We start from the raw sequence: 23,094 nt of genomic DNA on the forward strand, positions 1-23,094 counted from the left end.
TCAGTATTAATTTTCTAGTTTCTTTATTTTACTGTGTAATGCTTTGCTTTGTATACACATGTAAATAAATCTGGTCCAAACTTTTATTGTGTTACTTTTCCTGCACTTTGAGGCAAAATCTTTCTGCTATTGTTTTGTGCTTCATAAATGGTTCCTTATTATTATTATTTGTATAATTGTCAAATTAACTTTTAATTGAATTGTGTAAATTTAGACACTATTAAATCTTCTGATGATTAATGTACCTCTATATAATTAATGTCATATGGCTTGTCTGTTATTGTGGCGATAACTTTTTACGGTCATGCTAATATTAATTTATATACTGTTTTTACTAACTGGCATTTTATTACACAGCTATATTATTTATAGTGTTTTTTAATATAAAAAAAGTTATGTTTTGGTAAGCAATGGGGTTGCAGTCGTTTGAGAAGCTGCCTAGAAGTTTCACTACATCAATAGGAAGTTACGTTATTATCATTATGAAGTAAAGGAAAGTTATAAAACAAAATACATAATAATAGTGGCTTCTTATATTATAGCGTTCAGGTCTGCACTCAGTGACGCTCATGGCGCTTCAGCATTATTACCCCTGGTCACTTTGAAATTTACAGGCAAAGAATAACTTTGGTTTGTGGATTTTGTGGATAAAATTGTTCTAATCCTATAGGCCTAAATGTATGCCAAGAAGAAAACTACATTGTGTGTGTAAACGTGCTTTTGTTACACGTAACCAACCTTTATTTGACCTCTGACCCAAAGTGAAAAAGTAAAACAATTTTTTTTTCATTTTTAAACTAAGGTCAGTTAATGAATGTTATTTATGAATGAAAAAAGTACACACGTATCATTTTAAAGACAGAGGACAGATATAAAGTAGAGAATTTCCCATTTTTGTGTAACACACGTAACGCGCGAATGGCCCAAAAGATGGTTGCAGAAAGAAAAATCCAAGAGATTAAAATTTTAGTGCATTTAACAACTGATATCTTTTAAAAATACCACATTTTTTAATTGAAGTGAAATGCTTCTCAAAATGCTGTATATATAGACCTTTATCACGGTGTGGCTATCTTAATTTTACTGGACGAAATAGTAGTCTGGTGCCATTTTTGCGCAACGAATGTTAGCATTCATTACTGTTACTGTAAGCAAGGAACATGACCAAGATGATAAGAACATGATAAAAAGGTCTATTTGTATACTATCAAAAGCTGCTTTAAGGCCGGTTTATAGTCGGCTGCGAGATGGAAATCTTGCGCGCAATCCTAAGAGTGAGGCCGAAAAACTGGGTCTTTTTATGATTGCTCGTCAAGATTTCCATCGCGCGACTGTCTATAAACCGGCCTTTAGGCTTCTAACCAAAAGTTTGTATTGTCATTATTTCAAGAGTGATACCATTCCTTTAAGCATGCTTTTTGATATGTAAGTATTGTTTACAATATTAATGTCATGTTTGTCGTACAAGTTTTCTGTTTTCGGCCATGTTGGTCCTTCAGCACTAAAGCAGGTTTGTCTATGAACAAAATGTAAAATGTAGATTTACTGAGGACCCAGAGATCCCATTTCAGTGCAGCTTGTCATGTGCCAGTGTGTTGTAGATTTACTGAGGACCCAGAGATCCCATTTCAGTGCAGCTTGTCATGTGCCAGTGTGTTGTTCACAACATTAGTTACACCTTTGCTGAGATATACTGGTAGCCTCTGGTACAATGGAGGGTCCTATAGACATGCTCATTAAAGGAACACGTTGCCTTGGATCGGACGAGTTGGTCTATAAAAAGCGTTTGTGACTGGTTTTTTTTATATAAATTGCATATGGTTGGAAAGATGTTTTAAAAGTAGAATACAATGATCCACACAAGTTTGCCTCAAAATTGCGTGGTTTTCCTGTTATTGTGCGAACTAACACGGTCGGCCAGATATGGGAGTCAAAATGTTGACTCCCATAAATGGCCGACCGTGTTAGTCGACGAGGTAAAAGGAAAACCGTGCAATTTCGAGGCATGTTTGTGTGGATCATTGTATTATACTTTTACAACATCTTTCTACCCATATGCATTTTATAAAAAAACGGTTACAAACGCTCTTCAAAGACCAACTCGACCGATCCAAGGCAACGTGTTCCTTTAATTGTCCAAACCTGCTCAGTGCTCAGTCTATAGACATCTAGTATTGATGACTTTGTACAGATTGCCTTATGAATGACAAGCCCCCCTTGTTTCCCATTCAATTCTGGGTAAATCTCAGACTATTGTGTGGGCTGTAGAGTTGGATGGTTAGAGGAATGTGTACACAGTGGTTTGGAAAAGAGGGTTCTCCCTCAAAGGATCTGGGTAGCCTACTTTTTGTAGGACACATACCCCAGATGTGGGGCAACAGATCTACGGATCATAGTATGTATTTGCTTTTGTTGTCCCTTGCCCATCTTGGGGTATAATGTTGTCAATGTATTTTGTTTTGTACTGTTATGGCGAATAAAATAATAATAATAATAATAATACATGTACATGTAACACAGAATGTCCACAGATTTACATTAAACTGACATGGTTTCAAATCCTACTCAAACTGACATGGTTTGAAGATAATGATTGGTCAGAAGCTTCCCTTCACATATTACTTGGCCGAGGTGCTGTTATTTTTGAGAAATTCGAAAAACAAGGAAATTAAGTCACAACAATGATTTTAGCATGTATTTTCGTGACAATGTTTTACTCATTTCTAAAAGACTACAGCACCTCAGCAAGCAGTATTTAAAGAGAAGCAAGGAGATAAGACCAGGATTGTAGTGGGCGTGGCTTACATCACTGCAATTTACACTCAAGATTATGTAACACCTCACAATATGTCATAACTCAGTGACCCCCTCAAGCCAGTCCATTGCTCTAATGCTCTATTTTAAAGACACTAGACACTATTGGTAATTGTCAAAGACCAGTCTTCTCACTTGGTGTTTCTCAACATATATGCATAAAATAACAAACCTGTGAATATTTGAGCTCAATCGGTCGTCGCAGTTGCGAGATATTAATGAAAGAAAAAAACAACACTTGTCACACGAAGTTGTGTGCTTTCAGATGCTTGACTTGGAGACCTCAAATTCTAAATCTGAGGTCTCAAAATCAAATTTGTGGAAAATTACTTCTTTCTTGAAAACTACGTCACTTCAGAGAGGGAGCCGTTTCTCACAATGTTTTATACTATCAACCTCTCCCCATTACTTGTTATCAATTGAGGTTTTATGCTGCTCATTATTTTGAGTTACCAGTAGTGTCCACTGCCTTTAAACATACAAAAGAAGGCTTTAAATTAAAATTAAAAAAATTAAGAATGAACAAAAATGAAAATTGCTTGCAGAGTGGGTGGGTCATTGAAAGAAGACTTGAAAAAACACCTTTTTGGTTTTTTTGGGGGGCGGGGCAAGGAGATAAGACCAGGATTGTAGTGGGCATGGCTTACAGTACATCATACTTTACAAACAAGATTATGTAACACCTCACAATGTATGTCATAATTACTCAGTGACCCCCTCAAGCCAGTCCATGCTCCATGCTCTATTAAAACACACACACATTATGAACATACTACAAAGAGTAGGTCCCCTAAAGTAATTAATTAATCAAGACAAAGGGACTAATGAAAAGTTTTCCCAAGGTTTTCATTAGGTAAGGGGATGATGCATCAACGGACATCATTAGTTGTCGAAATTAAATTCCAATCCATGAGACCAAGACATGCGGTAATCTTTAAGTGAAGGAAAGTGCGGCAAGTTAGTTTCTAAGGAAACAGTGTGTTTGTACATGTAGGGCTAAATGTTTATCAAAGCTAGCATCTTAAACATATCAAAGCTAGCATCTTAAACACTGCCGCTATATTCCAATCACAATTTTCCTACGATGTCTCAAAAGTGCCAATCATTTGTTTAGGACAGGCTTTTTTAAAGTATTTGAAAAACCTTGTTTGCATTAGAGATTAAATTATTGTAACCTTTGGTAATCTTTCTTAAAGGCAGTGGACACTATGGGTAATTACTCAAAATAATTATGAGCATAAAACCTTTCTTGGTGATGAGTAAAGGGGAGAGGTTGATGGTATAAAACATTGTGAGAAATGGCTCCCCCTAAAGTGCCATAGTTTTCGAGAAAGAGGTAATTTTCCACAAATTTGATTTCGAGACCTCAAGTTTAGAACTTGAAGTCTCGAAATCAACTATCTAAACGCACACAACTTCTTGTGACAAGGGTATTTTTTCTTTCATTATTATCTTGCAAGTTCGATGACCGATTGAGCTCAAATTTTCACAGGTTTGTTATTTTAGGCACTTGTTGAGATACACCAACTGTGAGTCTTTGACAATTACCAATAGTGTCCACTGCCTTTAAATTAATTTCCAAACAGGTTTCTGAAGTCTTTGAATTAGGACAAACAAGGCTAGACAAGCTATCTATTTTTTAGAAGAAAACAAAGAAAAGAAAAAAATGTAATAAAAACATTTTAAAAATGTTTTTATATATATTATTGAAATCACTTGGATTTAAAAATAAATTACTGTTGTAACATCTTGAAAGGCCATTTAGACATCATGTTACATACAATGTAACTACCCATAGGATGTAGTAAGTATAATGAAATACAACACTGTTTGTCACAAAAATATGGGGTCCATGTGAGACAGGGGTTGAGCTACATTTTATCATGGTAATTTCCATCAGAGTCATCCGAACTTTTGTCAGCGTTCACTGTACATGTAATGTGATATTTAAAGGCAGCTGAAAGCACACAACTTATTTTCTCGCAACTTTGACAACCAATTGAGCTCAAACTTTCACCGGTTTGTTATTTTGTGCATACAAATTGAGATACATGTACACCAAGTGAATTGTCTTTAAGTGTTCAGTGTCTTTAAAGGCTATAATGTCAAGAAAGAAGTAAAGTCAGTGAATGCGAGTTGAATAGATCTGTAGTTATTTATAAACAAGCAAAAGACAGTCATACATTTTTTTCATAAAAAACATCAAACAAATCCATGTTTATCGAAGGTGGCAGCATGAACCATCCAAAACACACTCTGGCTTCAGTATTCACAAAAAGACACCAAGGAAAATGAATTGCATCTCCAAAACTCGCTTTGAGTTTTCCTCGAAATGTCGTGGTTTTTCTTTTATACTCTACTAACTAACACGGTCGGCCATTTATTGCTCCCATAAATGGTCGACCATTTATTGCTCCCATAAATGGTCGACCATTTATTGCTCCCATAAATGGTCGGCCATTTATTGCTCCCATAAATGGTCGGCCATTTATTGCTCCCATAAATGGTCGACCATTTATTGCTCCCATAAATGGTCGGCCATTTATTGCTCCCATAAATGGTCGGCCATTTATTGCTCCCATAAATGGTCGGCCATTTATTGCTCCCATAAATGGTCGACCATGTTAGTCGACAAGGTAAAAGGAAAACCAAGCAATTTCGAGTGATACTTGTGTGGATCATTATATTTTACTTTTAAAATATCTGTCTAATCATAATATATGCATTTTATAACAGACGGTCACAAACGCTTTTCAAAGACCAACTCGACCGATCCAAGGCAACGTGGTCCTTTAATTCTACTATTGATTTCTAATCAAGGTGCCCTGGCATTTCAGATGAAACAGTTTCGCAGGATTCTTATAGGCATTTTACCAATAACTCCTGGACCAGACATTGTACTGAAAAGGTCAAATTTCTTCGCCAATTCATTCATAATTTAATGCCATGTCACTCACCAACATTGTTTAATAGTCATTAAAAAAATACACCGAATGTCTAGTATTATTATTGAGGTTTCTTCAAGTCTAGCAATTAAATATTTCAAAGAATACCACAAAAGGTAAAGCAATTCTGATCATCTGTGATGTAATTGTAAACCTGTGAATGCATTGGTGTCTAATGGATCTATACCTTGCACTATTATCTAAACTAATTATCTATGCAATCATCCACTTACTCCTTTCCTAGTATCCTTAATTGCCAATCTAAACTATTATTACATCCAACTGTCCAAACAAAAACTCCTCCGGAGTTCCGCTGGAATTCCGCTGGAGTTCCGCTGGAGTTCCGCTGTCCTGAACATTTTTAATAGATTCATTGGTAGATACACATTCACTTGTTTTGATTTGTGTGCAGTTGTGGCTACCCTATTGTGTACAAAATATACATTTAATTATTCAAGTACAATGTACCTTTTAAATAGTTTGCAATTCATTCCCCACATAAAGTGCATTTGACAGGTTTATCTGCAACCATTGCATCTTGCAATCAAGGAGACTTTACCAAACAATCTAGAATCACACGGTGCATTCAACATTTAACAAGGAATAAGTTCCATAATCAGGGAGATTTTCAAATTTATTCTTCCAAACATGGAAAGATTGGTTTATGTATAAAGGGAACTTTTGGCAGAATCAGGGAAACATGGCAGCTTTGCAAGGGAGCTAGACTCGGACATCGTTTGATATTTTGCTGATGAATCAAACAAGGCCCACACTTAATACATAAAGTACAATGTCAGTTGCTTTTTTTTTTAAACGTGATATATAAAAAGATATTGTGTAAGTTAGTATTGTGGCTTTGATTCACTTCAAAATACCAGACAGTTAGCTATATGACTTACGAAGTCAAAGCCCAAGCTTTCTGCAATGGGCAAGTTTTGTACCAGTGTAACTCCATGGAAGAAATCTTTGAATCTTATAGCTTATTACTTAATAGCTTATGAGGATTACACTCTTTGATTTGTTGTTATATTTTCTATTAAACAAAATGGGGCATGCACATCCCAAAAGGCCCAACTGCAAGGCCTTTGGGCTGAATTTTGAATCTGTCTGATTCTGAACAGAAAATACTGTCAAATGATTTTCTGTTACAAGCAGGATAGCAGCTGGTTACCTGGTAAACCTATTCTGCTAAGCATAACTTGGACCCTAGTTTGAATTTGTAGAGTGAAAAGGGCTTTTAAGCTTTTTTCAGAAAAGCACCTATTTGAAATTAGGTCAGATGATGTTTAGGCCTATAGTTGGTTTCAAAGCTGCAGAGATACCAAATGAAGTCAATAATGCATATCAAACAGAACCGCCTCCAGGGGCCGATTTCATAGAGCTGCTTTACAAGCAAAAAATTTGCTTAAGAACGAAAAATAGCTCGCTTATTTTACACATGTTACTGGCCAAAATGTCATGCCATAAAATACATGGCTTGCAACTGGTATTTAGCTAATGTTTACTCTAAGCATAACAATTGAGGGTAGTCTTGGCCGGTAATCTGATTTTACTAAGCAAGGATTTTTTTGCCTTTAAGCAAAATTCTCTGCTTAATTAAGCAGCTCTATAAAACTGGGCCCAGGTTGAAATGCCCAACAATTGACAAACTTTACATGCCTGCTGGCACACCTTCAAGAATAGTAAATAGTTTCCATACCGCAGTATTAAAGTTCATTCTTTACTTTTCTTTTGAATGGGAGTTGTGACTATGGTGGCACATTGTGTACATTCATATGTATACAATGCCTATTGCAAATTATCCAGGTTGTTCGGGATCAACAGTTTTATAATTGATGATCTATAAATCACTTTGGTCAATGTACAATTCTGTTCCTCGCTAGAAAAAATTAAATCTAAACTTAAAACCCATCTTTTTAATCACAGAAGCGCTTAGAGACTTTATTTTGTAATATGCGCTAATTTAAGAACCTCCTTATTATTATTATTATTATTATAAGTTAAAAGTGAGTTAAACATCCGATCATGTCTATTTTTTAAAAGTGCTTTCGGCCGTTATTGTTTTACAAGGAAATTCAGTGGACTAGAACTTAGTTTTTAATTCAACCAGATTTAAATTAAAGGGAAGGTACATGTTTGGTAATTACTCAAAACAAGTATTAACTTAAAAACTGACTTGGTAACGGTCATTGGAGAGCTGTTGATAGTATAAAACATTGTGGGAAATGACTCCCTCTGAAGTAACGTATTTTTTGAGAAAGAGGTAATTTCTCACTGAAATAATAAAAGACTTCTAGCTAGTAGTCTTTTATTCCTATCTGAAAGCACAAAAACTTGTGTGTTTTTTCTTTCATCATTTTCTTGCAACTTCGATGACCAATAGAGCCCAAATTTTCACAGGTTGTTATTTTATGCATGTGATGGGATACCCCAAATGAGAACACTAGTCTTTGACAATTACCAAACGTGTACAGTGCCTTTAAGGGCCACACGATAGTTTTTCATAAATATTCCCCAGCCCTAAACCCTTCTCCCAGATGTTTTAAGGGCAAAACAAAAAGTGTTTCCCCATTAATTTATATCAATTGGATAAGCCACAAAATGGCTTCCTGGGTTTTCAGTAAAATAATTTTTTTTCAACTGACTAAATGAGCACAACTGTGTAGAATCAGCCGTTCATTACTGCATGATTGCATAAAAACCATTGAATGCATATCAACTGTCCAACTACATGTAATTCAGAGTATAAATGCTGCTGTTAGTTTCACTACCATATGTTGAGTCTTTTTAAACTAATATTTTGAACACTACCAGTATTTATTATTTACCACATGAGCATAAAACTGTTCATATTAAAGGAAAGGTATACTTTTTATTTATTGTCAAAGACCAGTGTTCTCAAACAATGCATAAAATAATAAACCTTGGGTCAATTTCACAAAGAGTTGGGACTCGTCTTATCTCGAGGTAGGACGAGTAACTTGTCCTAACTTAGGATTAATCTTAAGGTCTGTATGCTACAGTGCAGGGTTGGGACTCGTCCTAAGTCCTAAGATTAGTCTTAAGTTATGAAGAGTTTTGTGAAATCAACGGCTGTGTATTTTGGGGGCTCAATTGGTCATCAAGGTTGAACAAAAAAATTGAAAAAACAAAACAAAAAACAACTTGTCGTAAAGATTTGTGTGCTTTCATTTGCCAAAAAAGGATTCAAATTTGTTGGTCCATCAGTATTGTATGCATGCACAGCTACATGTATTTCTCTAAATTTGCATTGCTTCAAAGGGGTCGTGTCTCACACATAAGTAAAGTTAAGGTCATTCATTTTTGGAGTAATGGATCTGAGTGAACAAGTTGTGTGCACATTGAATGTTTATAACCTGTCTAGCAACACGATACATTTTGTAATACATTCAGGGAAAATGTTCACTGTATCCCCTTATCATTTGAACATGATTGATATAGTTGCCAGTGGCTGCTTAATTGATATTCCCCATGAAATTGACTTTACAAAAATGTTTTATTCACAAATGAGGAAGGAGTTAGGCTAATCCATGGAAAATCATAACATGATAGCACAATTACGTCTTGTTCAATTTTTATTTGATTTTATATGAACCAAAAGGGCAATATTTCTGATTTCAAATATTTCCATTTGAAAACATAAAGTTGCATCAGACAGAATATTTTTCCTTTTTCATAAAAAAAAACAAACAAAAAAAAACAGACAAAAGTGCCAGTTGAAGATCAGCTGGAATATTACAAGTAATAAAAACTAAACAGAAGTCAATCAAATCAGGTATGCTTCCTCTTTGGAAAATGGAATGAAGGATTGGTTTGTTTTTCCAGGCCGGTATGCTTCGTTTTTGAAAGGGCATGGCATTTTCTACTTGGCACAGGGAACACTATCTATGGTATGAGGAAATTGTTAAACTTCTATTGTGTCCATTTCAAGAGCACCAACATAACATAACAATTAAAATTTTATAAGGCGCAATTCCATCAAGATCATAGCGCACTAGAAAGAAATTAACTTGGAAAATGGTGAGTCTTAAGGACTTTACGAAAAGCAGAAAGAGTAGTAGATTCCCTACAGTTGGGAGATTGTACCAAATCATTGGCCCAGCCACACTGAAAGCCTTTTTGACCTAGAATTTTGTTTGCTCGGGGAACATTCAAGCGAGTGATGTCAAGTGCGGACCGAAGAAATCGAGGAGGAGTGTAATGTGACAGTAAAGTGGTAATATAATGAGGTGTAGTTTTGTTAATATATAAAGCATTTAAAAACAAGAAGAGCAATCTTAAAATGAATTGGATCTCTAATTGGTAGCCAATGAAGTTCCCTAAGTGATGGGGTAATATGTTCTCTCAAGGGTGTGGAACATATTAAACGTGCTGCACTATTTTGTAATCTAAGGCACAGAGGTTGCTTTCGTTGCCTTCATGAAGTACATTAATTATGCACGAGGCCTGATTTACAGGAAACTTTCTGTAAATTTGTTTTGGTGACAACAGAACAAAATAAATAAACCATGCCGATGATTAGATTCTAACTATGAACTGTTTTGTTTACTTTGTGTCTGCAAACTTATCAGTTGCAATATTGACACACTGGGGGAATGCAAACAAGCCTGGATAATTGATTTCATTTCTGCATGGGTGCGATACTTTTAATGCACCAAACTATTTTTTAATTAGCGGAGCCAATATTTTTTTAACATAGCACAGGAAGAGGCGGGGGTAAGATGCTGTTATCCAATGATGAAAGTTTAACCACAACATTGATACAAATTACAATAGATTTGTAGACCAAGAAACTGGGGCTCTGTACAATTGCAGTTACTGGGTCTTTGAGTAATAGACCCAATAACACGTCATTGTTTTTGGTTGATGGAAATTCCTAAAATACAAAATAACTGTATGGAGATTTAAAGGCAGTGGATTTAGATGGTAATTACTCAAAACCTTACTTTGTAACGAGTAATGTGGAGCTGTTGATAGTATAAAATATTGTGAGAAACGGCTCCCTCTGAAGTAGCGTACACATGTAGTTTTCGAGAAAGATTAATTTTCCCACGCATTTGGTTTTGAGACCTCAGAACCAAATTTTTGAGGTCTCAAAATCAAACATCTGAAAGCATAGTTGCAATAAGGCCAAGTAAAAAAAGAAACATGTTTCGCGTCCCCGCCCGCTTCCTTTTTACAGGCCGCCTCCTTTTTTATTTTATTTTTTATTTTATTTTTTTATGCACATTATTTTTTAATTTTTTTTAAATAGGGTTATTTTAAATGATCCACGCAAAAACAATTTGAATGTCTTGTCTGAATGCCCCGACTAAATTGTTTCATTTATGTTTGGTGTATTTCAGCAGTAGAAAAAACAATGGATATTTGACATTTTAACAAAGAATGGCGGCCATCTTGAAATAAAAAATAAAAAATAAAAAGCCCCTCTTCCTCCCTTTTTTTTTTACTCGGCCTAATGTAACTCTCCTCCCGACATCGGGAGGAGGGTTACATTATCCCAACTACTGAAAGCACACAACTTTGAGTGACAAGGATGTTTTTTCTTTCACAGTTATCTCGCAACTTGAGCTCAAATTTTCACAGATTTGTTATACATTTGTATGCATGTTGAGATAACAAGTGAGAAGACTGGTCTTTGACATGTACCGAAGGTGTCCAGTGTCTTTAACTGGCTCATCATAATGTCCAGAGTTAAGTTCTTTAATGGTACCACCTTTCAATTTCACTGTACTACTCAGGCATGGAATGACACGAAGGCCAAGCATGTACGTTGCCCCTGGTGTTGGCCTTTGGGGAAAAAATTCCGTATGGCGCCACCACTTTTTCATTCGAAATAAAATAATATAGTATCTAATTTACCTGATTGATATATCCCTTTTAGTAAAAATGAGTGAAAAAGTGGTGGCGCCATACGGAAAGTTATCAAAATTAAAATAGCCATGCCCTTTGATTCCCCTTTGAACAGGTTAAAAAATGAAATCCCTGGCCTAATGACCAACACCCCATCTTTTTTTTTCTTCCTTCAATCAAAATAATTTTTATTTTTAAGCATTAGATTTGCCACTCAAATTCGATTTGGTAGCCTACACTTATCAACAATTTCAGTGAAAAGGGATTTAAACTTAGTACACTGTATGACTGTGTGACTGTTGAATAACTAATAATTCTGACTTCCGAGTGCAGTTAACCGTTAAATTAAAAATCTAAAACACAAAAGGCCAGACCTACAACTAAGCCACATTAATTCACAATAAATTACAATGTTTACTTACCACAGAATTTGGATCCATGTTTAACTCCTTCTTTCACACACTAGAACTGTGCAAAATGTGCTATTATCTGGCTGTTTAAAACACGATCTACAAAAATGGTGATTGTTACTGCAATTCATGCTCTGCACGAAGTGTGTCCAAACTGTAGTATACAAAGTCAGTGACCGTAGAAGAAGTGGGTGTGGGACCAAGTCGTCGGACTACAAGTGGTGGGCGAATGGACGGCGTGCATACGGCCCAGCAGATCAGACAGCTCCACTGAAAACATCCCAACCGCGATGTATGGTATGTGTATGTGCCAAAAAAAAGTTGATTGTTTCATCAAGTTACAGATACATGTGGTTCTTTCTTGCTCGACACACGTTGGTGGATTTTTTTTGTAACTATTTGCTGTGCAATAAATGGTTTCAATTGGGTCAAACCATGGAGCTGTAAAACGGTCAAACTTAACTGTATGCAGGTTGAATGGATCAAAGCTGCGCTGTTGCGCGTGAAACTGTACTCTGTGCACACGTACACACACACAAACCACACACACCACTCGAGTATGGATGCAATCTCAAACACGAATAAAGCATTAGTCGGTCTATGGCCCGGCATGGCATGCATGGTTGATTCTTAGTAAAATCAAAGTTACGGTCTGTTGCGCTCGATAGTATTAGCCTTTTTTTCTGGCCTCGTTTGACAGACGCCCTCTGTATTTTGCCAGCATTTAACCTACAATACATCGTTTCTAAACCAAGAAATAATACCAAGACCTGCCAACTTATCCCGACGCTGTGGAACACTATAACATCCAAAATCAAAATTAATGAGCATATCAAACACGTTCACATTCAATGAATTCTTTACGTGCCCAGCTCCTACATGTTTATCTAGTCTAGGGTTATTTGAACTTTTTGTTTGTCGTGGGATGTGCCAAGTACGAGTGGAAACAGTCTCCTGCTCCTCATAAAATATCTGTGAGACCTCCCCTGCTTTTAGTGGAATGGTCCAGTTTAGGATGCTGATGAATATGACTACACCAGGTTCTTGCACTTTGGAAATTGCTTATTTTAGTCATTGAATGATTAAGAGGGGGTATATTCCATCTTCCTTTCATGTTTGAAGTGATATATAATGTATATCAAGACTATAAACATAATCTGTATTCAAAACCAAAAGAACTTTTAAAATATTTTAGCTGAATCATGGTGGATGTTTAATTTTTTTGAGGGGGGGGGACCCCTAAGAACTATTCCAGGGAAAACCCAAACTATCAGGGCCCAATTTCATAGAGCTGCTAAGCACAACGGTTTTCTTAGCTTGAAATTTCTTCCTTGAAAAAAACGGGATTACAACCCAAATTTCCATGTATTTCATATTATTATTATTATTTATTCAGCATAATAACACATAAAAAAAACCTAATAAAAATAAAAAATAAATGTTACTGGTATTCAGCTGTTGTTTGCTTATCCTGAAAACCAAGTGGAAATTTGGTTGGTAATCCTGTTTTTATCACGGTAAAAATTTCAAGCCAAGCAAATTGTTGCGCTTAGCAGCTCTATGAAATTGAGCCCTTGTTAGGACTGCAACCCAATCCAAAGTGCCCTGATGGGATTCAAAACTAGGTTCAAATAGGTCAAGAGGAGGAAAGGGTACAACCCCTTCAACCCAACAGCAAATCAAGTTGTAATTTTCAAAATAAAGGTCTTCATTATAAAAAGTTTTCAGGGGAATTCCACCCCTTTTAAATGAATTGCAAAAATCACAAAACTACAAAATCTAACAGCCCTTAACATTAAATCTGTAGGCCCAACCCTTATTTACAAAACATGATTGTTTTTTAATAAACGGACAACACACATTAAAGTCTTTTTTAGCCAAGTGTTAATTCAATTCAATTCAATTAAATTTATTATCCACAAATGGGAAATTCATTTCGACCTGTACATCTATAAGTTAAAAATACATATAAATTATTTACAATGTCAGCACAAAAATATAATATTATTAAAAACATATTTGTCATTAAGTTTTATCAACATGTCCATTTTGCAGCAACAAAGATATCATTGTTGTGTTCTTAAAGAATAAATTTAATCATCTAAGAGAGGTTTGTAGCTACACCCTATAAATATATCTCTTTTTGAGTAGTGTTGGTTCTGGAAAGACTCGCGAAAAAAAAACACATTTTGTGGCAACAGACTTGCCATGATTTCTGGGCTGACTTGTTTTACACATTTCTCAAAAAAATACAGCACCTCAGCAATTACTATTTTTAGGGAAGCTTCTACCATCATTATCTTCAAACTGTGTAAGTTTAGTGTAAATCTGTGGACGTTGTGTTTTGTGTCCTACAAAATGTACCAAAACCCTTTTGAATCTGAAGGTACAAAGGTTGGGTGCAATCTTATGTGATCCCTTTTGTGTTTCTGATGACTTCATAAATATCAATCAAACTTCAGGGAAGTCTCGTTTAATTTTTTGATTTGATGTTGATTAATTATTTGTTCACTAAAAAATAGCTTGGATGGGTCATCCATTCTGATTGGTTGAGAGGAGATCATGTGGCCATTGTTAAACATGGCGTGAATTTTGAGTCAATTAAATTTCACGGCCCAAATTAAGTTGGCAGGTCGCATAATTGGCTCATGCACACAAGTTCAAAACTTGCATCCACTAGTTAAGCACACAAGGTTTTAATTTGTGCAAGGAGCTAATTTGTGCTGAAAATGGACAGAACTCCAAGCAAAGTCAAGGCAAGTTGAGGGGCTGAACTGTCAGATCTAGTCTCAACTTGCAAAGGTTTATTGAAATTTTTGAAGGAAAGGTATTTATGAATGGAAATATAACAGTGGTATGACTCAGTCATACGGCCCTGACCCTGTTGGTTTTTAATCAGGGAATAAAAGGATAGCGACGAGTTCTTAAACGGTTGTTTAAAACCGGCAGGGCCGTTGTCGTGTGATAAAGGCGAGGGCCTTTATCGCCGGATTATATGCAATTGTGCGTGTGTAGTCTTGGTGCAAGACGTTTTTTGTTTTCCTTTCACACACAGCGCGGCCATCTCACCAACAGAGCCCGCATCGCCCGTAACGAGAAACGTCATGCATCAAGACTAGCATGTAGTATCCGAAAACAACCGGTTATAAACAGCTCCAGCTGGTTATTATCAACCGTTTAAACACCCCCACGTGACGCGCTCTCCACCAATAGGAATAGCAAAACTGAGGTATGAATGCCCCTTTAACGAGTAAGATATTGTTGCCCACTCTTTTATTCCCTTATTTGAAACTTTTACATAATATGTAGGATATGAAACTTTGCATGGTGGAAATACGATATAGTAAGTTGTTTTGCGGAAACAAACAATTAACCAAAATTAACTTTTTCATGGTTTGTGGCACAAATTGATGGTGTCGGCTAATGTTGCTGACAGGGTTAAGAGGCTAACTTGGAATGCATATTTACTCTGCTTACATGAGGACGCTCCAATCAGATCTTGGATTAACCCGAGTTGGTGATAGTGGAGGGATCTTTGGTCGAGTCACGATGCAGCAAGAACAACTCAACAGACTCACATTCCTTAAGATATATTCATCGGAGAGTGGCTGTATGTATGTCATTCATCCAGTACTCTGCTAATGTCGAAAACATTGAAACATTTTCTGCAAATGAAATGAAGATATATAAAAAATAATGCATTAGCTAGCCCTCAGCTTTGCTGCAGTATATTCACAGTGAAAGAAAAGTTTTGGCTTAATAGACCGTATTGACCCCTTGCACGCGCGTCACACGCGGCGACTGATGCCACGCTCACCATGTTGGTGGTCAAAAGGCTTACGTGTAAACGCCGCGTCACCTAAAAATGCGCACTTCACTGAATAACACACGTTGACATTGACCACCAAAATGGCACATCCAAGATTATTCTGATGATGACGTCAGGTGAAATGGGTCAATTGAATATGACGTTACCATTCTAATATCTGACCAACAACATGGCTTCGTTGCGCATGTGGGTGCGTGCATGTGTCGTAGAAATCAAACTGGGAATGTTGCGTGCTGCGTGCTTCATAGATGTTAAATTTCCCATTCACATCTAGTGAGGTGTATGCAGGTATACAAACCACATGTCTGGTTCGCCCGCCCTCAGAAATCTGAGAAACGGTTCATGCATGAACAGTTTCACAGATTCAAATGTATTTGGGTGAAAACTTATCCAAACCTTACTAATTCGAAGGGAATCTTTTCTCAAAATAGTTTCTACTAATAATGCTTCTTACCAAGTTCAGTTTTTACAGTAAATATTTTTAATTTTTTTGGGGCCTACAAATAAGCTTAACGTTGAAAAAAACCAAAAAAACATATCGACCATACCTTTAAAAAAAATAATCCATAAACTAACCTGACTTTGCAGTACTCATAGATTTGTCTTCCAGCTCAGTCAGTTTCAGTTCTGCTCTTGTAAAATCCTGTAGGACCAGAAGTTTCTTGATATCGTTCAGTTGGGTGAGAGTCTCTCCTGGCAGCTGATTGGTGCTGAGTTGTCCAATCATAGCATGGAATGGCTCAGTCTGACGGGGTACATCCCTTCTCTTAGTCGCTTGGGTGGAATTACAGTACAAAGAATTAATTACCAAATAATTGAAACATCATTAGTAAGGGATTAAAAGGGTAGCGATGAGTTCTTCAACGGCCGTTTAAAGCCGGCAGGGTCGGCGGCCATATGATATAGGCCGTGCCGAAGGCGAGGGCCTTTATCGCACGGCAACGAATTACTATGAATTGCGTTCCGCGTATTAATCTTGCTCGCAACACGCGAAAGCCAGCTTGTTATGAACAGCGCCAGCTGGTCATTATCAAAGGTTTAAACACCCCACGTGACGCGCTCTCCACCAATAGGAGTAGAGAAACTGTCTGGGGTATTTATGAATATCTAAACTGTGTGATGGGCTACATTTAAGTATTAGACCTTTTCACTTTACATAGCACCATGTAATTGTTTACAAGGTGCTGTGCAAGATGCAGTACGCTGCTAATCAAACCAGGAAAACTGGGGCAAACCCCCTTCTCTTTAAGATAGGTGACTGGGTTATTTTATTTGCGTTACACAAAACACAGGACCTAAAGCTTTACATTCCAGTGTCACGATCGTGACTCGAACCCACAATCAGCTAATCAGAAACACCAGAGCTTGAGTAAATAAAAAAATTGGTGCCTAACAGGGTGAGGCAAGAGTCGTGGCCGGTTAAGAACACCGAGGTCAAACTCTGGCATTTCTGATTAATAGCAGAGTGTAGGTTCAAGTCCCAGTCGTGACACTTGTGTCCTTAAGCAAGACACTTAACCATTGCTTCGTCCTTCAGATGGGACGTAAAGTCGTTGGTCTCGTGTGTTGTGTAACGTACGTAACAGAAACAAGTGCACTAATTGAACAGAGAAGGGGTTCGCCCGGTGTTCCTGGCTGTGGCTGCTTAATGCCCCCTAGCACCTTGTAAACCCTTAGAAGGTGCTACATAATTGGGTCTCAACCTTCAAAAGGTTATCTTTCTTTAAAATGTATTATATACTACATGTACATGTAAGCGCCTTAAGTACCTTGTTGGTAGATACATGTACGTGCGCAATATAAGACTTTGACATTATTTTTATTAAGAGGTGTTCTCACCATCACAGCAGTACACCCTCCAGACGGACTCCGAGAACTCCTTCACTTCACAAGCAACCCCATCCAACTCCTCATCCCCATTAGAATCACCCTCCTCCTCACCGCCATCATCACAAATAAATTCTGTCGCACGGTGCAGCTGCTGAGGAAGGGGTTTCCCCTTTTTGGCTCTCCTCTTTCTGCGTTTCTTCCTCTGATTCTTGGTGAGCGTCTGAGTCACAGCCTCCTGAGGTGAGGAGTGAATCTCAGAGTCTCTGAGTTTCTGTGTTTGTGATTCTCCGCTTGTTCCATTGGGAGGACTTGAATCGTCTATATTTCTAGAACTGCTGGTAATTGTCTCAACATCATCATTGATTTGTAACGCTTTCCTTTTGCGTTTCCTTTTCCGTCGCCGTTTTCTTGGTAGTGCTTCCTCATCTTTGATAGAATACAAATTTTTTAAATTAAAAAACAACAACTTATACATTAGCAAGATCAAGGTGACATACAAACTTTTAAACCTGCTCATCAGGTTTTCCTCAGCGCCGAAACTAGGGTAAGATTTTAGGGGGCACAAAGGGGTGCACTATAAGTCAATGGGGGCACATCTGGCATAGTGTTAACCAGAGCTGGGTGTTTGTGTGTCTTTTGGACACCCATACGGTTTAAAATGTGGACACCCAGTTTTATCTGTCTTATGTTATGTATTGTAATGTACGTAATGTAAGTGAACACTTTGGACACAAGGTTTTTACGTTTCCACATTCAAGCCTGTCATTTGTAAAGTGCTCCATACCTTCAGTTTCTGATGAGGAGTCTAGTGACTCTGATGAGGCGCTAGGTCCAACAGTAGGAACCGAGGAGCTATCCAGTGTCTCTGGTGGTATTCAATCAGGGGCCACCTCTGGGGTAGTATGTGTGTCTTTTGGACACCCAGTTTTAAATATGGACCCCCTGTTTTCTGTCACATGTTATGTATTGTTATGCAAAGTGAATACTTCGGACGTACAGTTTTTACATTTCTACACTCGAGCCCTGTCATTTGTAAAGTGCTCCGTACCTTCAGTTTCTGATGAGGAGTCTAGTGACTCTGATGAGGCACTAGGTCTAACAGTAGGAACCGAGGAGCTATCCAGTGTCTCTGGTGGTGGTAGTCCATCAGGGGGGAGCTCAGCCGTGTAGACCTTAGCAGGACCACTTGGCCTTTTGCTTTGAAGACTCTTCGTGAAAGAGTTGGAGTGTTTTGAAGGCAGCTGTTGTAGGAGTGGTTCCCCTTGCTCACTCTCCGCTGATGGGAAGAGTCGAGTGAGCACATGAGCTGTGAATACTGAAAACAAATTTAACACATTTAAGTATTCAAAGGGTCTATAGGCCTACTGTGTATGTTTAGTAATTAAAGGGTGGCTGCAGTGTTTTTTTAATTCATTTTAACGATTAAACATGACTTTTTAAACCTGAAATATTTTTTTATAGTTTTTATTAAATGCGCAAGTATTTTTTAAATGGTTTTCAAGAGATTAGGGGAACCCACCCTGCCCCTAAAAGGAAGCCTTCATTTGCATTAAACGTAATGTCATGTAACTCGAGCCGTCGGGCCCCCTGGCTGTGTGCATTATATATATAGAGACGTGTGCACTGTGTGGCCTGGTACCTAGGTGCGTGTAGTTCGGGACCAGACTCTTTTTGCTGACGATATGTTTGAATTCCCGACGTGACGTCGATGGTAGGGGGGGGGGTAACAATCAACAAGAGGGGGGGGGGGGGCATGACTTATTCCCTAATTACGCAAGTCAGATATGTCGGGAATAAACAAAACACATTTTATTGGTGTTCAATACATATCAGAAATAAATGACAGCAAAATTAACTGTTTTATTTGAATTCACTGCAGCATCCCTTTAACTCTGAAAATTAATGGCAATAACAACTATACTTCATGTGCGTGGGTAAGAAGTGCAGCAGCTTTAGAGAGTAATGCACACTGAGAAATGTTTCACTTTTTTTGAAGGACTGCTGTAATATAAAAAGAAATCACATTTTATCCCCTAAATATTGAGTCTTCTTGAGAGGGTTACTGGCCCGTGTAATGCAACTGCTGATTATTTTGTCTGCGTAGACATAATTGCCAAAACTTGTTGTCATTATCACAAAAAGGCCCCAGGGGACTTCCTTGGGACCTCCGTAGCCAGGACGTAGACGGGGATGTGCAAACCATGCCCCGCTAGCCGGATCTTTGCCCCAAAATGTTTCCCCACCCTATCAAGAAATCGGGGACTTTGCAGAGGTTGTACCATTTGTTTCCCCGCCCTACCTGGACAAAGTTGCTCCTTTAAAAAGTTTGAGCGATTAAGTAATTTCACACAAAATGCCGCCGCAAAATAGTTCGTTTGCGGCCTGCGCTTCAACTCTTTGTAGAGTCTTTCACAAAGGCTTTTGCGTGAGCTTTCGAAAGAGGCTCTCATCTGCAAGAGTTTTAGTACAAGAGTTGGTGAAAAACAAAAGAGGCCAGCCTTTTAATTTAAAAACAAGAAAATAATAAACAAGTGAAATTAATTACCATCCTATTCCTATCACCACAGTAGTCGAATCAAATAACTGTTGAAAAAACTTTCTCATTCATATCATATTCATACTGTGTCTTCCTCAATTAATAGATTTTATAATACATACATTACATGTACACAAAAACAAAGTTAACTTGCTAACAAACATTATTTTAATTAAGAACAGGTAAATAAAGACAAAAACCATCCTATCCCCCAAAAAGTAAAGTCTGAAGGGAAGTAAACAACAAATAATGAATTGTGTGTACTGTAGAGCGGAAAAGTTTCCGTACGGTATGGCGCCACCACTTTTTCATTCGATATGAAATAATCTAATTTACCTCAATGAGATATCCCTTTTTGTAAAAATGAGTGAAAAAGTGGTGGCGCCATACGGAAAGTTATCCGCGATGTGGCTGAGGGCGAGTTGACTAGTTTCCATTAACTACGTGATTGAATGGAAACTCATGGTGGTGAAGTCTTGTAAAGAAAAGGTGAAGGCAGACACTCACTTCAGTCTTCAGATGTTTTTTAAGAAAACACTAAACAAACCGTTGTAAAAACTTAACTTATCATGTCGATTTCTTATCCACTGGTATCCTTATCCTTTAGTTTGGTCTCATCCCCAAAACTTGAAAAGATAAATAACTCACCAGCTTCTCGTTTCCTTGTAAAACTTGTAGACATTTTCCCGTCCGATTTTCATATGTATGACCCTTTTCATCACTAGAACTAAATTAACCTCTCCACAAACAGGGAACGCTTGGTGGCGCTACAACCATAACAAATTAAGATTTGATCAAAACATGTGGATGTGTAAATAATTCAACTTCAACAAGTCAACACAGAAAGTTCAATGAATCAATGTGACTACTATCTACGGTGGTGAAGAAAGTGTGGACATTTTAAAAGTGAATAGTGATCATAATTTTGGTGAGTGATTTAAAATTAAACTTTAAAGTAAGTTAAACATTGCTCTATCTAGATTCTATGGTTAAATTAAGGAGCCAATGCAAATACAATATTTTGACAAAATTTTTACACAAATATTTGTGTACAACTTTTTGCTTTTATTAATTATCATCAGTCAATGCCGTATGTGGGTAAGGTTCGTCAGTGGTGGTGTTCATGCTTAAGTGATACTGCAGGGGCGCCACTCTCCTATTTTTAATGTTCTTATCATTGTGTAGCCGAGATAGAGAGCCGGATTGTGATATTTTACTACATTGTAAAAATTCCAACATGCATTTTCCTTTTTTTCCTTTTCATTTTTGTGAGCATTTACAAATATAATTCCTTATAGCCAATGACATAGTTGCGATAACGTAACCCTACTCCCGACTTTGGCTTCGGCGTCAGGAGGAGGGTTGTTATCGCAACTATAATTACGACAGTGGGTTACAACAATTCTAACGTTGCAGCAGTCAAATTATGGCAAAATAAAGGATAACATGTGTTACATGTTCAACCAATCGCCAGATCATCGAGCTGCAAAATGTAACAACATCTCATGCATTAATATTCATTCTTGAAAAAACGAAACCAAGCTTCCTTTTTTCTTTTCAAGGGCATCATCTTAACTTTAAGTGGCGTGTTACTATGGCAACCAAAGCGGATGTTCTTCTGAAGGCGAAGCAGCGACGTCATGCTCCATACTCCAAAGCAAAGCCACCACCTCAAACTTGCAGTTCATCCTCCAAAGAAAAACAACCCGATACCGGTTCTCAAGACTGTAGTCAAGATGATGTGGATTCTCTTAAGGGTCAGGGAGACCAAAACTTGCTCGGTCATGAGACATATCCTTGCATCTCAGCGAGGCAACCTTACGCAGGTCTTATCCTTAACGGATTGAAGACGATCGAAACCAGATGGACTCCGGTGTTTGAGAAGCTAGAGGGAAGAACAGTCGCGATTCACGTGGCGTGGAAGGACTGGGACGGGGAGGAGTGGAGGACAATGTTGCAGATGGAGCATGGAGGAGGGAAGATTAATCAGTTTATTAAGGATGGCGAGAAGCATGGACGAGCAGTTGTTGCTGGTACGGAAGAAAACAGGGTTTAATACAGCTTGTAATTTATCAGCATAATTATTCCGAATTTCTTAATCTTTGTTGAACTCTGATCACATTAGGATTTTCTTGAATGAATGTAATATAAAGCTGAAATCACTAAAAAGAAAGGCGCAGAAAATCTTTGAAAAGACTCAAGTTGGTAAAACAAATACTTTAAATAAACTAAACTCACATGTAGATTTATGTTTCTAAAAACATACTCAGTGGTTTTAATCTCCAGACCAGGACGGGACCTCAATGCAAGGCTCCGGTCCGAGCAGGGCTTGAATTTTACACTGCACGACGAGCTCGAGGCCAGTAATTTCAGTGATGGGCCAGTACTCAAAACAAGACAAGTCAACAATACTACCACGGGACTATGTGATTGGTTAATGAATAGCAGTTTGGCAATCAATCAAGCTGGACTACCGGGTTGTTGCACATAATTCTGACTGGTAGTTGGGCTACTGTTAAGGGGGGCACTGTTTTTAACAAATTCACATAGTATTACGATGATTATCTACATGTATACAATGTACATTTACTCATGTGCTGTACACAATGTTTTTTTCTTTCTAGGTTTGGTTGATATAGGCGAAACATGGCAGTGTTCCGCTGTTGGTGATGAAGACCAGATAACAGAATGGGAGAAGAACTCTCTCCTCAGACCACTTCATGAAAAGTACCTCACTAGACTGTCCAATCCCAGATGGTTAAAGAGACCCTTGCAGGCCAGGGGTCAAAGGGGAATATGGGAGGTCAATATCCCACTGAACTTCTTGTAAAGGCAAATGGTATATTAAGTTTTGGT

At 37.6% G+C, this 23,094-nt stretch overlaps 3 protein-coding genes across 3 annotated transcripts in view; 1 reads left to right on the forward strand and 2 right to left on the reverse strand.

The window, feature by feature from the left end:
- LOC117304526 (NIPA-like protein 2) overlaps positions 1-12,571 on the reverse strand; it is a 32,002-nt gene extending 19,431 nt beyond the window's left edge. Inside the window, exon 1 of the mRNA XM_033789041.1 lies at positions 12,056-12,571. Coding sequence (XP_033644932.1) covers positions 12,056-12,073 — 18 coding nt within the window. The 5' untranslated portion in view covers positions 12,074-12,571. The remainder of the gene's footprint in view (positions 1-12,055) is intronic.
- A 1,402-nt stretch (positions 12,572-13,973) lies between these two features.
- LOC117304527 lies at positions 13,974-20,954 on the reverse strand. The gene is made up of 5 exons (XM_033789042.1): positions 20,887-20,954; positions 18,751-19,017; positions 17,712-18,128; positions 16,449-16,646; positions 13,974-15,708 (listed from the first exon to the last, which is right to left on the reverse strand). The coding sequence occupies exons 1-5, from the start codon at positions 20,918-20,920 to the stop codon at positions 15,638-15,640; spliced, it is 987 nt and encodes a 328-aa protein (XP_033644933.1). The 5' UTR covers positions 20,921-20,954; the 3' UTR covers positions 13,974-15,637.
- A 67-nt stretch (positions 20,955-21,021) lies between these two features.
- On the forward strand, positions 21,022-23,094 carry LOC117304529 (uncharacterized protein CXorf40 homolog). The gene is made up of 3 exons (XM_033789044.1): positions 21,022-21,166; positions 21,801-22,271; positions 22,863-23,094. The coding sequence occupies exons 2-3, from the start codon at positions 21,833-21,835 to the stop codon at positions 23,066-23,068; spliced, it is 645 nt and encodes a 214-aa protein (XP_033644935.1). The 5' UTR covers positions 21,022-21,166; positions 21,801-21,832; the 3' UTR covers positions 23,069-23,094.

Source organism: Asterias rubens, chromosome 21 (assembly GCF_902459465.1).
Source record: "Asterias rubens chromosome 21, eAstRub1.3, whole genome shotgun sequence".
Classification (NCBI taxonomy): Eukaryota; Metazoa; Echinodermata; class Asteroidea; order Forcipulatida; family Asteriidae; genus Asterias; species Asterias rubens.

Bases quoted from the DNA above. Each gene is read 5' to 3' on its own strand.
- LOC117304527 (XM_033789042.1), bottom strand. From the start codon at position 20,920: ATGTCTACAAGTTTTACAAGGAAACGAGAAGCTG. The intron at 19,018-20,886 runs GTGAGTTATTTA...ATTTGTTTTCAG, and splicing joins TACAAGGAAACGAGAAGCTG to TATTCACAGCTCATGTGCTC. The intron at 18,129-18,750 runs GTACGGAGCACT...ATTCTATCAAAG, and splicing joins CTCCTCATCAGAAACTGAAG to ATGAGGAAGCACTACCAAGA.
- LOC117304529 (XM_033789044.1), top strand. From the start codon at position 21,833: ATGGCAACCAAAGCGGATGTTCTTCTGAAGGCGAAGCAGCGACGTCAT. The intron at 22,272-22,862 runs GTACGGAAGAAA...TTTTCTTTCTAG, and splicing joins TGGACGAGCAGTTGTTGCTG to GTTTGGTTGATATAGGCGAA.